Source organism: Onychomys torridus, chromosome 6, assembly GCF_903995425.1.
Source record: "Onychomys torridus chromosome 6, mOncTor1.1, whole genome shotgun sequence".
Taxonomy (NCBI): Eukaryota; Metazoa; Chordata; class Mammalia; order Rodentia; family Cricetidae; genus Onychomys; species Onychomys torridus.
In genome coordinates, this window is record NC_050448.1 from 10,786,994 (window position 1) to 10,801,237 (window position 14,244).

General features: G+C 37.2%; 1 protein-coding gene across 9 annotated transcripts in view; it reads left to right on the forward strand.

The window, feature by feature from the left end:
• Positions 1-14,244, forward strand: part of Mecom (MDS1 and EVI1 complex locus) — a 560,423-nt gene that overhangs the window by 541,156 nt on the left and 5,023 nt on the right. For all 9 annotated transcript variants that reach the window (XM_036191287.1, XM_036191290.1, XM_036191291.1 and 6 more), the window contains 6 exons: positions 2,496-2,662; positions 3,666-3,743; positions 7,135-7,304; positions 9,153-9,297; positions 12,864-13,100; positions 13,899-14,082. In XM_036191287.1, coding sequence (XP_036047180.1) covers positions 2,496-2,662; positions 3,666-3,743; positions 7,135-7,304; positions 9,153-9,297; positions 12,864-13,100; positions 13,899-14,082 — 981 coding nt within the window. The remainder of the gene's footprint in view (positions 1-2,495; positions 2,663-3,665; positions 3,744-7,134; positions 7,305-9,152; positions 9,298-12,863; positions 13,101-13,898; positions 14,083-14,244) is intronic.

Consider the following 14,244-nt stretch of genomic DNA (forward strand, 5'->3'; position numbering starts at 1 on the left):
GCTTGTTATCACTAATCAGATTGTAAACTAGAGGTTATTTTTCACTCACATAATTTATTCTATGGTAGATAGATTATCAAAATGATTTTCTGCAAGGAACAATTAGAAGGAATAAATACAGATAAAATAGTATCATAAACTATTCCTGAATTGATTTTTAATAAATAAAGTCAACATGCTAACACTGGCTGGAACAGGGTAATGACTGCGCTTGTCAGGGGCATACTTTCTTCCAACCTCTCTGAGCAGCGCCATCATTCCATATCTGTGCCCTGTGATCAGTATGTGTCAAAATCCTTCATAGTGACAAATGTGCTGTCCACTTGCATCTGTGGAGAATGTTTTAGCAGCTGAGTGATTATGAATCAAACCCTTGAGCTTAGAGCCCTTACTGCCTCCCAATGCGCTCACATTTGTCGCCTGACAAGTAAATGTATCTTGACTTTCCTCTGAGGTTTTTTTTTTTTTTTTTATGTGCTGTGTTTGATGAAAGAGATTTGGCAAATTGGCAGTGGTACCCTGTACGTTGCAATTTGTAGCTAGCATTAGGAGTCCAGGCATGAAATGAAAGGGCAGGTTCCAGGATAAAGAAGAAAGAGAGAGAGAGAGAGAGAGAGAGAGAGAGAGAGAGAGAGAGAGAGAGAGAGAGAGCTAACTAGAACATGAATAGTCATTTGAAGAACCAAACATACAAAATACCATTTGTTAGAAGAAAATAATGTTTGAGATTTGGCTTTAGGTTATGACATTCATGGTATTCTGTCTAGCTATGCATCCAGAAAGTGCACACACTGTTACTTTTCCTTTTGAGCTAGACAAGTTAACTTTGCCTTTTAACTTGATCTTGGAAAGCACATATCTGACTCTGTCTTGATGTCTAATCCGGAAAAAGACACAGGCTTTTGATTAGCTAGATGCTTGAATCTGCAGTTGCTCTCTAGATCCTGTGTCTACCACCACACCTCTTTGAGACATATGTAGGATGCGTATGAAGTACTTATTTTGGTTTTTCTGAGACAGGGTTTTTCTGTGTAGCTTTGATATTTGTCCTGGATCTCACACTGTAGACTAGGCTGGCCTCGAACTCATAGAGATCTGCCTGGCTCTGCCTCCCAAGTGCTAGGATTAAAGGCATGTGCCACCACTGCCCAGATATTGAAGTACTTTTCATTGCTGTTTCCATGACATGTAGCAATCTGAGAACCAAATGAATTAATTTAACAAGATGACCTAAGAGTTAGCTGTCTGTTTAAATTCTTGTAGTTAGAGTTTCCAATAAAACATGAGCACCCAAGAAACATTTTGGGGAAGTTGAAGGAAAAGGAGAATCTATGTAACCATAAACAATAAAAATCAAACTAAGTTGAAAAGAAAATACCATTCTCTAAAAGTGAGTCCTGAAGGTATGCCAGTGGGTAGATGATAAGCAAAATCTGTGAAATTCTTTGAGGCAGGTAAGGGAATGTGTCTGGAAGAATGGGAGGGACCTTTTCCCTTGTATGATAATATCTATTCTGTGTGAAATTATCTTAAGATATCATAAACTCTTTTAACCTGAATCTGCTTGGAACAAATGAAAATTCCATCAAAATTCCTTGTATATGATCCCACTTTGTAGCTGGAGACCTTCTCTCCAGCCCCGACCAAGCCCTGTTAAACAGCCACTTATAAAATAAACACACAGACACTTACATTATTTAAACTGTTTGGCCATTAGCTCAGGCCTACCATTGTCTAGCTCTTACTCTTATATTTAGCCCATTTCTATTAATCTATACTTTGCCATGTGGCTCGTGGCTTACTGGCACCTTACATCTTCCTTGTCATAGCAGCGGGCTGGCAGTGTCTCTCCCCTCAGCCTTCCTGTTCCCAGAATTCTCTTCTCTGCTTGTCCTGCCTATACTTCCTGCCTGGCTACTGACTAATCAGCATTTTATTTATACAGAGCGACATCCACAGCACCACTGAAAATTTTGGATTAACCTGATATTAATCTAACATTATCTAGGCAATTCTAAACATTGAACCATTTCTCTCTGGATTGCATACATTTTGCTTAAACTACATCCTTTGAAGACTTGATGTTCTTTCTTGCTGTCCATTCTTCTCATGTGGCACCACAGCTCTTTTCTTCTTAATTACTCTGGCATGGTGGGTAGCACTACTCCCTAACATTTCAGTTTCTCTTTGATATCCTTAGTACAGTGCTGCCAAGTAGATAAAATCCATTTGGGGTATTCCATAGCTCAATCATATCACTATGATGTGGCCTAACCAGGGTCCTGTGGAAGCGGTCCAGCTAGCTTTGGGTCCAGCTAGCTTTGCTTCTGATGTCCATCAGTTTCTCATTGTTTAGCACTGAAGCCCTCCAGTCTCCTTCAGAACCTATTGCATGTAGAAGATTTGAAGTCTTCCTGGAGATTATGTTCTTGGTTAGCAAGAGACCGTTGCAGAAGCAAAGATATCAAACCCCTCGTTGCGTTTGTGCCTTTCAGATGTCAGCTATTGAGAACATGGCGGAAAAGCTAGAGAGCTTCAGCGCCCTGAAGCCTGAGGCCAGTGAGCTCCTTCAGTCTGTGCCCTCTATGTTCAGCTTTAGAGCGCCTCCCAACACCCTGCCCGAGAACCTGCTGCGGAAAGGAAAAGAACGCTACACCTGCAGGTATGCAGAGCTGATCGTTGCTGACCCGTCCAGAATTGCCCCTTTGTTTCAAAACAGCCTGTTGTTTGTTTTACAAATTATTCTTGATAATAGCAGCCATGATCGATTCCAGGTACTTTATATTTTTGGTTGTGAGCTTAGCCTTTAACGGCTGAGCCATCTCTCCAGCCCGATTCTAGGTACTTTAAAGTGCTCTTTATTTAGTGATATATAAAATTAGTGGTTTAAACAATTATCATTAAAAATGAATTTTAACATAGACCATTTGGTTGGGATATATAGAAACAATTCCGATACCATCTGCTTGTCTCCCTTTGATAGTTACGCATTTTCTTTCGCAGTTAATTATTTTCATTGAAATATAGACTACCGCTGCCTTCAATCATATTTATTAATTGTCATGGCCCTAATTATGTATAAAGCTATTTACAAAGGACAAATAAGGTCTCTAAGTGGGGACACTGGTTATAAATGTCTTAGTACTCATCAAGGAAAGAGCAAGCTTCTTTAACGTGTCTATTGTGTTTCCTGATAAATGATACTTGAGGATTTCTCAATTATTTTCAAATATTTGTGCTATCTGTTTCAAGCACATCAATTTCTCTACCTTTTGGACACACTGTTCCTTTCTTTCCAGTTGAAATATCTATCCATCAATCTAGAATCACAAATTCTTTTAATTTTTTTTTTGTCCTCTTGTCTGCTCCAGTTTTGTGGGTATAAAGATATGGAGTTAATAAAGCAGGTTTATGGGGGTTATCTGGGCTAATGCCTATTTTCATAAACTACTCACTTATGAGTGAGCAAATTCAACAGGCCTACTAATACAGCTTTATTTGTAGAGTTATATATAACTTTAGAATGGCTTTGCTGCAAATCATACATGATAGAGATGTGAGTTGCATGCAGGATTAATTAAGTCAAGAATATGCAATTGACTGCTATCTGCTGTGGCCAAAGAGGCGACTCTGCTGACTCTTGTGTAAATATCTTTTCCTTGAAGATACTGTGGCAAGATTTTTCCAAGGTCTGCGAACCTAACACGGCACTTGAGAACCCACACAGGAGAGCAGCCTTACAGGTTTGACAATGGTTACTCTAATATCTTGAAAAATATTGCAATATTCACTGTTTATTATGTCACAATGTAGTAAGAACTAGTTTGGTGCATATTTGAATAAACCAAATTTGAATGGAATAGAAATGCATATGTACTAGAGCCAAAATTAAGAATGTCTTCTCCTCATCAAATGAGATCTCAGTTTTTAATCTGAGAGATCTAGTGTCATTTCCAGTCCTGTAAATGTGTTTGAAAGATGTTAGCAACCTTAAAAATGGTTTTTACTTTAGTCTTCTCTTCTCAATAACCAGTATTATTTTAATTGACAAAAATAATAACACCGAAGTTCCTCTCATCCAAGCCTCACAGTCATTGCTAGGAGGTAACCATCCAAATATATCTGCTTCTGTAGTATGATTAAGTCATCATCCACAGATCCCAACAGGAGGCTTAAGAAACAAACATCTTAAACCTTAGAAGAAGCAGAAAAAAGTATAGACTTAGAGATTCAACAGATAGAGTATTCTAGGAAAAGGGCCAATTCTATCAATAGTTTCTTTGTCTATCAAGTGCTAAAATTAACCAAATGATACACAGGCCATATGTAACTTCAATATCTTTGCTTACAACACAATGGAATTAGTAACATGGATACTTTAAAAATGCAACTCATTATTTAAAGTTTAATACTTTGCTCTCAGTATTAGAATCCAAGTTAGAATTTCTCCAAGAATGAATAGATTTCTCTTGAGCAGCATTATAGTTTGTTTCTCCTCTGGAATTCTTAAGGAGAGTATACTATAATTATTTTGGCTTGAACACTATTATTTTCATTACAATAAATGAATTACCTTGTTTCAAAGTTACTGTTTGTAAAAATGATAATGAAAAAAGTGGATATGGCTCAGCAGCTTGCTGTAAGACAGTTCACAATGCCTGTAATTTTATTTCAGGGGGAATCTGGACTCCACAGCCATTTTAACTCAGATGCACGTATCTACCCTCTCATGCTATATATAATGAAAAAATGTAAATCTTAAAAAGAGAAAATATAAAAAATGGGAAGACTATATGCTCACTCAAAAATAATAGAAGTTTTAGGAGAAACTCAGAAAATTAGCATTTTCTTAAGTCCCTTGGTTTCTATTAATAAATGTCACTTCACTTGGTATGTGACAGGATAAACTTTGTACTGCAGATCTTTAAGAGATAGAACCTTAGGGAAACCCCCCTTGAGAGAATATTCATCACCTAGGAATTTTGCTTGAATGGAAAGGTTTCTATATTCATAGTTTGTTATGGTTGCATCTTGTCCCCAGTCTGCAGCTATGACATCACACTCCTTTAATTCTGTGCTGAATAAAATAGTTTTATTCTGCTTCTTCCATATTGCTGTTGTTATTCATGTGTTTAAAAAATACACAAACTAGTATTTGCATAGTTGGAAATCTTGAATGATTGGCCCAGATTTTCTATTACAAATGGAGAAAAATAAGAAATCAGGTCTTTAGATGCTAACTGCTTTCTGTGAATTTTGGTACCCAGGCTGGACTTTTCATTTTGGAGCTTTTTATCTCATATCAGATTACAAAGTTTTTCCTTTTAGCTCCTATATCTCATATTATCATGAAGGCTCACAATTAGGTTATATATGCATCTTGAGAATTCTTGAAACTAAAGCTTAATTTGAGCTGTCATTTAAATACCAACTAATATTTTGGAATGGAATAAATTTACTTTAAAATTTAGAGTATTTACCTTTCTATTCAAGATGTTATTAGAAAATAGAATAGAAATGCAAGCTGATCATAGGTAGACACATCCTTATTGGTCAAATTTATTCAGGTCAGATAGGATGATGCTGAGTATATTTGGAAAAGACCTTTTCACACAGACAGAAAGGTGGGAGCATGTGCAACTCTCTTTCTCCATTGTGATCTGTGCAGACTGTGTCATGAACAGAATATTTCAGACCTTTGATTAGAGCATTCATTTCCTCTGAGAGGCTCCTCGGCTTGCTTTACTTGGTACAGCATGGCTATGCTAAACACACAAGATTCTTCACTGAACTGTGCCTTTGAGATAAAAGTATTGCAGGAAAGGCCACTATTCCATATCCATAAGTATTTTTCATATGATGACAAGAAAATGGGACAACTCCCATCCTAGTGGATACTCACTCCATTTTTATTCCTATTATAAGCCTAGAATGTTAGAGGACATCCTGATGCAGCAGTTGTTTCCCCACGGACTCTTGAGCTGACTTATTGATACCATGCCAAAGTAACTAGTTCAATGGATTTTTCCCACTGACATGACTAGATTTCTGACATCAAGAGGGTAGCAGGAAGGGCTGAATACTTGGAGTGTGATGAATGGGGTGACTTCTAATGTGGAGTACTTGAGCTAAAGGATACCTTGAGACACATGGAGGTACAAGGAAAGGATTTTCTGGCCTTGAAATTGAACACTTTTACTTAGAAGCTATTCAGAAAAGTTAGATTTTTTTAAATTTAATACACACACACACACACACACACACACACACATCTCCCAAATACATGACAGAGTCTCCCTTCAAGTACTGTGAAGTAACCCCATCAATTACAAAACCACTTCCATTCTCACAGGAAAGACCTGGAGTAGCCAGGGTCTCCAAGTTTTATATTTTCATTTTTATGGACAACAAAAATTTTCAAACAACTTAAGGTTTTTAATCATATTGAATGCAGAAAGAGTTAACTAACCCACAATGACCCCTTTCCAAGGAAACCGACCTTGTTCAGAGTTGTGGCTAACTTTTTAATATCTATCAAAATGGAAAGTTGGGGGAAGATGAGGGCAGGTGGTTAGGGAAGACCTTTGTTTTCATCCAGGGGGACTTAGTGGTACCATCGCTTGCTTTTGTAACAGCTCAAATATTAAGGGAGGCTCTGGGATTCCTAATCACTGAAGGTTAAAAAACTGTCTTTGGCACCAAACACATTTTTCACATTGCTTCAGTTTAAAAAAATGTGGGGTATTTTGTGTCACTTTGGAAAAAGAATGGAATTTTCTTTATAGTTACTTACCATCAGGAGAGGTAAATACGCTAATAAATTGATTAGACTTTTAATATTCACTTAGTAAGTCTTTGTGTTATGTTAAACACAACATGAGGCAATGCTATCACTTTGTAATATACTTAGTTCAGTCAGATTTATTTAAAACATTGAAATTCAGTATCTTAATAAACTAAATAGCAATGAAACAACCCCAAACAAAACAAAACAAACAAGTCTACTGGAATTGTGGTATTCCTACATGAATAGCATTTTTCATATGTGAAGTGTTATTTTAGCTTTCATGTCCACAAGCCTTGTGAAATATCTTCTAATGTGTTTGCAATGCTGTGTCTGTATTTACTTCCCAGATGCAAATACTGTGATAGATCATTCAGCATTTCTTCCAACCTGCAGCGACATGTCCGCAACATCCACAACAAGGAGAAACCATTCAAGTGTCACTTGTGTGACAGATGTTTTGGTCAACAAACCAATCTTGACAGACACCTGAAGAAACATGAGAATGGAAACATGTCTGGTGGGTCCCCCGTGGTGTTATGGGGAAAAGATGACTTACATTTTGCATTGTGGAATATAATCATCCTCTTTCATCTTCCATCCCATTTCAACACTAAGATCTGATAGCACTCTCAACATTCATACCACATTTCCCCTGAGCTTTTGAACGATGTGAATGAGGCAGTCACTGATGAATGAGAATGTGAGAGTCCATGGTCTTGTTTCAGTTATATTTCCATCCAGCTGGATTTATCTCAACAAGCAATCTCAAGCAAAGACAGCCATGACCCAGACTGCACAGATATGAGTCAGAATTTCCTAAATTGCAAAGAATTCTCTTTCCATCTATTCACAGGATATGTATTATAAGTGTGGCAAAATCCCTGAGTGTTAACCTGGAAATCGTGGTCTCTGGGGTAACTTTTATATAAGACTAGGGATCAGAAATGATTATGAACAGAAAAACATGCAAAGAGTGCAGAGATCTTCTGGTTTTGTTCCTAATTGTCCTCTAAACTTAGTAACTGGCAACCTCACCTGAGTCCCTATCCTTCCGTGATCCAAACCTGCCAACATGCACTTAACAGAAGAGATTCTAGACCTTTCCTTTGCTTTTGACACTTAGACAAGCAGCCAGGAGCTGGCGATTACCCTCTGGTGTCTATGGACAGAGACAACCTGTGCAATTAGGAGGATGGTGGGTATGTACTGAGTTCAAGAAAGAGGGCTTCAGAGAAGGAAAAAATCATTTGACAGTCAAATCATTTTTCATGAATAAATTACTTAGTTCATCCTTTTAGGTTGTAAGCAACATTGTGCATGATCTTGAATGGTAACAATGTATACTATTCCTCTTCCTCAAATCCAAAGATCCAATCTTGGTTTTTAAGTGTTGGATTTTAGACTAGCCCAATGAGGACACCATAGAAAAATATCCTATGTGCCAAACATTCTATTTTATGTAACCAATATTGTTTCAGAGAAAATAGAAAGTTAGAAAATGTGACTAGTTGGGGGTACAGGCCTATGGCTCCGTGCTAGAATGGGTACTTGGCATGTGCTGGGTTCTTTGTTTGATCCCTAATATTGGAAAACAATACTTGTCAAAGTTGAATGTTTGGTTTTTAACCAGATAATTTCTTTAATGTGAGGCAAAGTGCTAACCCCTGGTTTTTATTATAAGAATGGTAATAATGAACTGTTAAATTATAGATACATTGTGGGAATACATAAACAGAATAAAGCCTGTGTTTGTGTAAGACATGGTGATACATTGTGTATTTCCAATGGTGTGAATTTATGTAAACCAATACAGCAGTTCTGTGATACAGGCATCATGACTTTAATTTTGCAAGGAAGCTGAGGACCATCCTATAAAGGGCAGATTCATTATTGGCCTCTTCATGTCACACCAGCCTCTGGGTTGTTTCTGAGTCTACTCATAACTCCTTATAAAGGATCAAAGTATAAAATGCTAGGTGTGGTTTCATCCTTCACTTCGTCACATACATTAATTCAGCAACAATAGTCATGTGCTGATTACAACCAAGAGTTAGTGTGTTATGGCAGAATCTGTATATAAGATTTCTATAATTTCTTAACCTCTCTTCTTATTTGAATAAAAACATGCTCTAGAGAGATGAGAACAAACAGGTTGAGAGAAATGACAACTTTGATAGGTCTTGGTGTACCATAATGCTCTCAAGAGACTCTCATGAGCACGTACCCTAAGTTGGACTTGCTTATACTCCCATTGAAAAGGGCAAGTTTTGAGACATAGTACTCCTCTGGTTTATAAGGAATGAAGTTCTAAGTAAGTTGCCAGATGAACAGTGATCTTCTCATAAAGGCTTTCTCTCCCAACTAGGTACAGCAACGTCATCACCTCATTCAGAACTAGAAAGCACAGGTGCAATCCTGGATGACAAAGAGGATGCTTACTTCACAGAGATCCGGAATTTCATTGGGAATAGCAACCATGGTAGCCAGTCTCCTCGGAACATGGATGAGAGGTAAAGCACCTCTTGCACACTCTTCTGATCTCGCACCCAGGACAAGTTAATGCTGATGCTGGTGGTTGGTGTTTCTTTGAATGTATAGCAAATAGTTATGTAATATTTTATGTGTAATAGTTAATTAATTACTATTTTCTTCATCGTGTGTGTGTGGTGTGCATGTGTGTATGTTTAAAGGTGCGTTGGTACCCATGAACTTGTGTGTACAAGCTGAGGAAGCCTGAGGTTGAAGTCAGGCAACTTCCCCAATCATTTGTCCACCTTATTCTTTGAGGCAAGGTCTCTCAGTCAAACCCAGAGTTCACTGCTATTGCCAGTTTTGCTAGCTTTCTCCCAGTCTCCATTGTCTCTGTCTTCTGAGGATGGAATTATAAGTGAGCCACCATGTCCACCCAGCATTCATGTAGGTTTGGGGGACCCTGTCTTCTTGCTTGGGCAGCAAGTCCTTAGCCATCTCTTCAGCTCCATATTAGTTAATTTAATTTTCACATGACCTCTTGAAAGTAACTGCAACTTTACCAGTAAAAGAATGGAGACCTCAAAGGTTAACGACTTGCCAGAAGCCATATAAATAATTGATGAGATGAAACCTGGCCTATTTGCTTTGCAGCCCATTTAACTAGCAGGCATTTCTGCTTATCTTGACATCTAAATAAAATATTTTATCAAAATTTCAAAAGCCAGCAAGAAACTCACCATAAAGATGCAACTGAATCATTGGTCATTTTTGGCTATTACTATATACAGTATAGTATTAGCAGAAAATTTGTGGCACAATTCCTTCTGCATCTCCATCTTGTCTATCTCTCTCTTTTTGTATCAGTATCAGTTTGCATATCAATTGCACATTGAGTAGTTCAATATATTTGCACAGAAGCTATTTGAAAACTTTCCAATTAAGAGCCAATTGTTCCTTTTATACTTTCAAACAGGTAGGGATGTTGGACATAGCTGCTCTTGAGTTAGTATCATCACCAGTGTCAAGCACATCAACAGAGAAGCAAATGCTGCTGATAATCACTCATTCATCTGTGCTTGACTTTGTACATGAAGTTAATGAAATAGTATTTTGACAAAACTCTTCTTATAGTTAAATTTCCTTACCACTAAGTTATAACTAAATATTTGGTATTGAGGAACTACTCTTCTTTGATCATAGCCATCCTGGAGAATATGAGAATATTTTAAAAAATCATATAAACTTAATTGATCAAGATTACTTTACTTTATTGTGTCACTGCCCTTTGTTTCTTATGTTGGTAAAAGCCAAGACTAGCCATTTTAAATAGTTCTCCAAGGAAGTACACTTCAAATAATAAATGTTCTAACCAAACAGTAAAACACACAACTGCTCTTGTTCTTTATATTGTGTAATGCAGCTAGGGAAACAGGGAAAGCACGACCCTTTTCAGCCTCTCAGAAGTCATAAGAACTACAGCATCTCTTGGTTGGATGTATCATTCCTTCCACTTGCCTCTTTGTGTGTGTGTGTGTGTGTGTGTATGTGTGTGTGTGTGTGTCTGTGTGTGTGTGTGTGTGTGTGTGTGAGAGAGAGAGAGAGAGAGAGAGAGAGAGCACAGAGACAGAGAGAAAGAGAGAGACAGAGACAGACAGAGACAGAGAGCACAGAGACAGAGAGAAAGAGAGGGGAAGACAAGTCCATTGCTCGGCAGTACAAAACAGAGCTAGTAATAGACATTATAAACATTTTGAAGTCTGATTGTGTAATACAAATAAGAAAGGCTAAAATCACCATTGGTTCTGAAAAGTGTATTCAAACTTGATTGCTCTGAACTGGCGATTTTGAGGCTGCACAGCTGCAACATCTGGCTTCAACATGTCTAAACACAGAAGTAGAAGTTGAGTCATTTGACTTTCTCTCTCTCTGCACCTATCAGGCTACTTTTGATGAAGAATTTATCCCTATAAATTGCCACATTTGAAAACCCAATTAACAAATACATTTTCTTAATCATGTTGGCTTTTGTTGCTTTTGGTTTTCATCCATGGACTCTTTTGTTCTTTTACTTTCATTTTCTTTCATTTTTTAAAATAACAGTTTTCATACGTTCAAGCTAGCAAGTTGGCAGTGTATCTGAAAACTAATAGTTTATGTCTGTGAAAAATACGTTTTCATCATTCTTTTTGGTAAAGAGGTTAAGAGGTTGTGTAAAATGTTCAATAATGATGTTACTTTTTCTGGTAAAATGCATTTGTACTTTGCTTCCATCATCTCCAAGGTTGGTTCATGTATGTATTGCTTTAATTCTCATAAATCTAAACATTAAGTTCTATGTATTTTTATGTGGGAATTGCTTTGTATGCTTTCTGATCTTCCACGGACTGAAAAATCATTTCATTTCATGTGGAAGCATATTTGCCTGCAACAGTAACTGAAGATACTGTGAGTTTCTAATATAATAACTAGATAAAGGAGCATGATAAGAAAAAAGATTATTGATGGCTTAGGGATTAGGATGCATGGGTGCCTTTAATAGCTAATACCTTTGTATACTTTCTAAGCCTGATCAACCTCTCTCTCTTTGTGTCTGTCAAAGGTAACTCCCTCTTTTAAAGTGTTTATAGTTACATTATAGTTTAGTTCTATTTTAGTCTTACAACAAAACTCATATCCAAGTTTCCTTTATGTTGATGGTCATTTTGAAAGCCTCACTCAACTTCATGCATACCTTCAAATTCCATAAGCGGAATTTGTGTAGTAAGTTACACTGGAATCACCAATTTTCAATTCTTTCAAATGCAAACAGAAACATTACAAAGGACATTTAAGTTGAAAAAATGATTGTTTTGCATTGTTAGCTGTGCTTGCTAAGTCAGTTTCAAAAGATGTTAGTTTACTTAAATTCCTAGTTGATTTACCATTTCTGTGTTTTCTTGGAAAGCAAAGAACTCATTTGCTGTTAGACAATTTAGGATCGTTTAGAAAGAGTCAAGATAAGTGGGCTCTCAATAACATCCAAGCTTGAGTATTGTGTCCAAGAAGAGAATATCAGAACTGTCACTTAGGAACAGTAAATATCAATTGCTCCTTGGCAGCTTTGTTCACATTGTCTTTGGTTTCTCAGATTCAGTGTGTGTGTGTGTGTGTGTGTGTGTGTGTGTGTGTGTGTGTGTGTGTGTGTGTGTAAGCTATTGCCTGCATTGCTCAGTGATATATTTTTCAGAAATCAATTACTTTAAATGGTGGGTACTTAAATGGTAATTATGTACACTATGCAGGGAAAACATTCATGTGCTTTTATATAGCACACATCATATCATTTATCAGGAATGATAAGAAGACAGAGACTGGGGTTGCTTTTCCTGTTCTGCCAGAGGCTGCATTTGTAGCCTGAATAATCATCCAGTTATTTTTGTCTTTGTTTGCGCCTCTGTGAAATCACATTATTTTCCCAAGATTGCAATGAGGCACACACAATACAAATTTCTTTTGTAAGTGCTGAATATTTGAACTGTTGTTAGGGAGATGATAAGAAAACTAACTGCATGTCTAAAAAAATCAAACCGATAATTGATCCCTTCACTGTTTTTGCCTTTGAAAGGATGAATGGCAGTCACTTTAAGGATGATAAGGCTTTGGTAACCAGCCAGAATTCTGATTTATTGGATGATGAAGAAGTAGAAGATGAGGTGTTGTTGGATGAGGAGGATGAAGACAACGATATTCCTGGAAAATCCAGAAAGGAGCTGGGGACAACTAATTTAGACGAGGAAATTCCCGAGGATGACTATGAGGAAGCTGGTGCCCTGGAGATGAGTTGTAAGACATCCCCGGTGAGGTGAGTGCCTCGCACCTTTGCAAGCCAAGCAACAGAGGTACTAAGTGGTGGACTGTGGTGCAAATTCTTCCTGCTCTGCCTGGCTACTGGAAGAATGTGTTAGAGTATGAGGAATTTGTGAGTAACAAACCATTTACATTCAATTTGACCTGTGAAAGGCACACACAGTGCATCAATTTGTCATAGAGGAAAATGAGGTGGGAAGGAACACAAGCATGTAAATACATTAGTGTTTGTGCAACTCTGGTGGCCCCAAAGCAGGAAGGATGAACAAAGATTACACAAGGACTTAATTTTTAGATTCTACTTATGAAGCCCAAAGGAAAATAGACATTTCATCATGATTGAATCCATTCAATAATCTACTATAATTGTAACTCAGATATTTAACATAAATTTCATAGATGATAGATTTTTCATTGGAAAAAATTAACCAATAGTTAAGGTGAAGATAATATATTATTGTGATGATAAGGTAAACTGACTGAATGTTTTTCTAACTGACTTTACGTTAAAAGTTTTCGAATGTCTGACTTCTGTTCCAACATATTGTTGGCTTAATATGTCAATGACTTTACTTCAAATATATGCTTGACTTCAGTCACTAAATAGTAAAGAAATATATTAAGATATGGTATTTGTAAATATTTTTTAACATATCAATTTTTGCATGCTGCTTTACACAACAATACATTATGAAGTTTGACAGCTATTAAGATAAAAATGAAAATAACTTGATGAGACAAGAAACTGCAGAAGAAAATCCAATTTCTGTGCTTTTCCGTTGGTTCATTTTAGGTATAAAGAGGAAGACTATAAATCTGGCCTTTCTGCCCTAGATCACATAAGGCACTTCACAGATAGCCTCAAAATGAGGGGGATGGAAGAGAACCAATACCCTGATGCTGAGCTGTCTTCCTTTAGTCCTTCCCATGTGCCAGAAGAGCTTAAACAGCCGTTACACAGACAGTCCAAATCCCAGGTACTGACCCTGCTGCAGTCCACATCATGGAACACTGTGCATGCAAGCGTACAGTTCTTTGATGAACAGAAGCAGATATTGTCACTCTGTAGTATTCTAGAATCCAAGCAGATTTTGGTTGCTTTATTAATGATGTTCCTGATTTGACTCTGTAAGTGATCA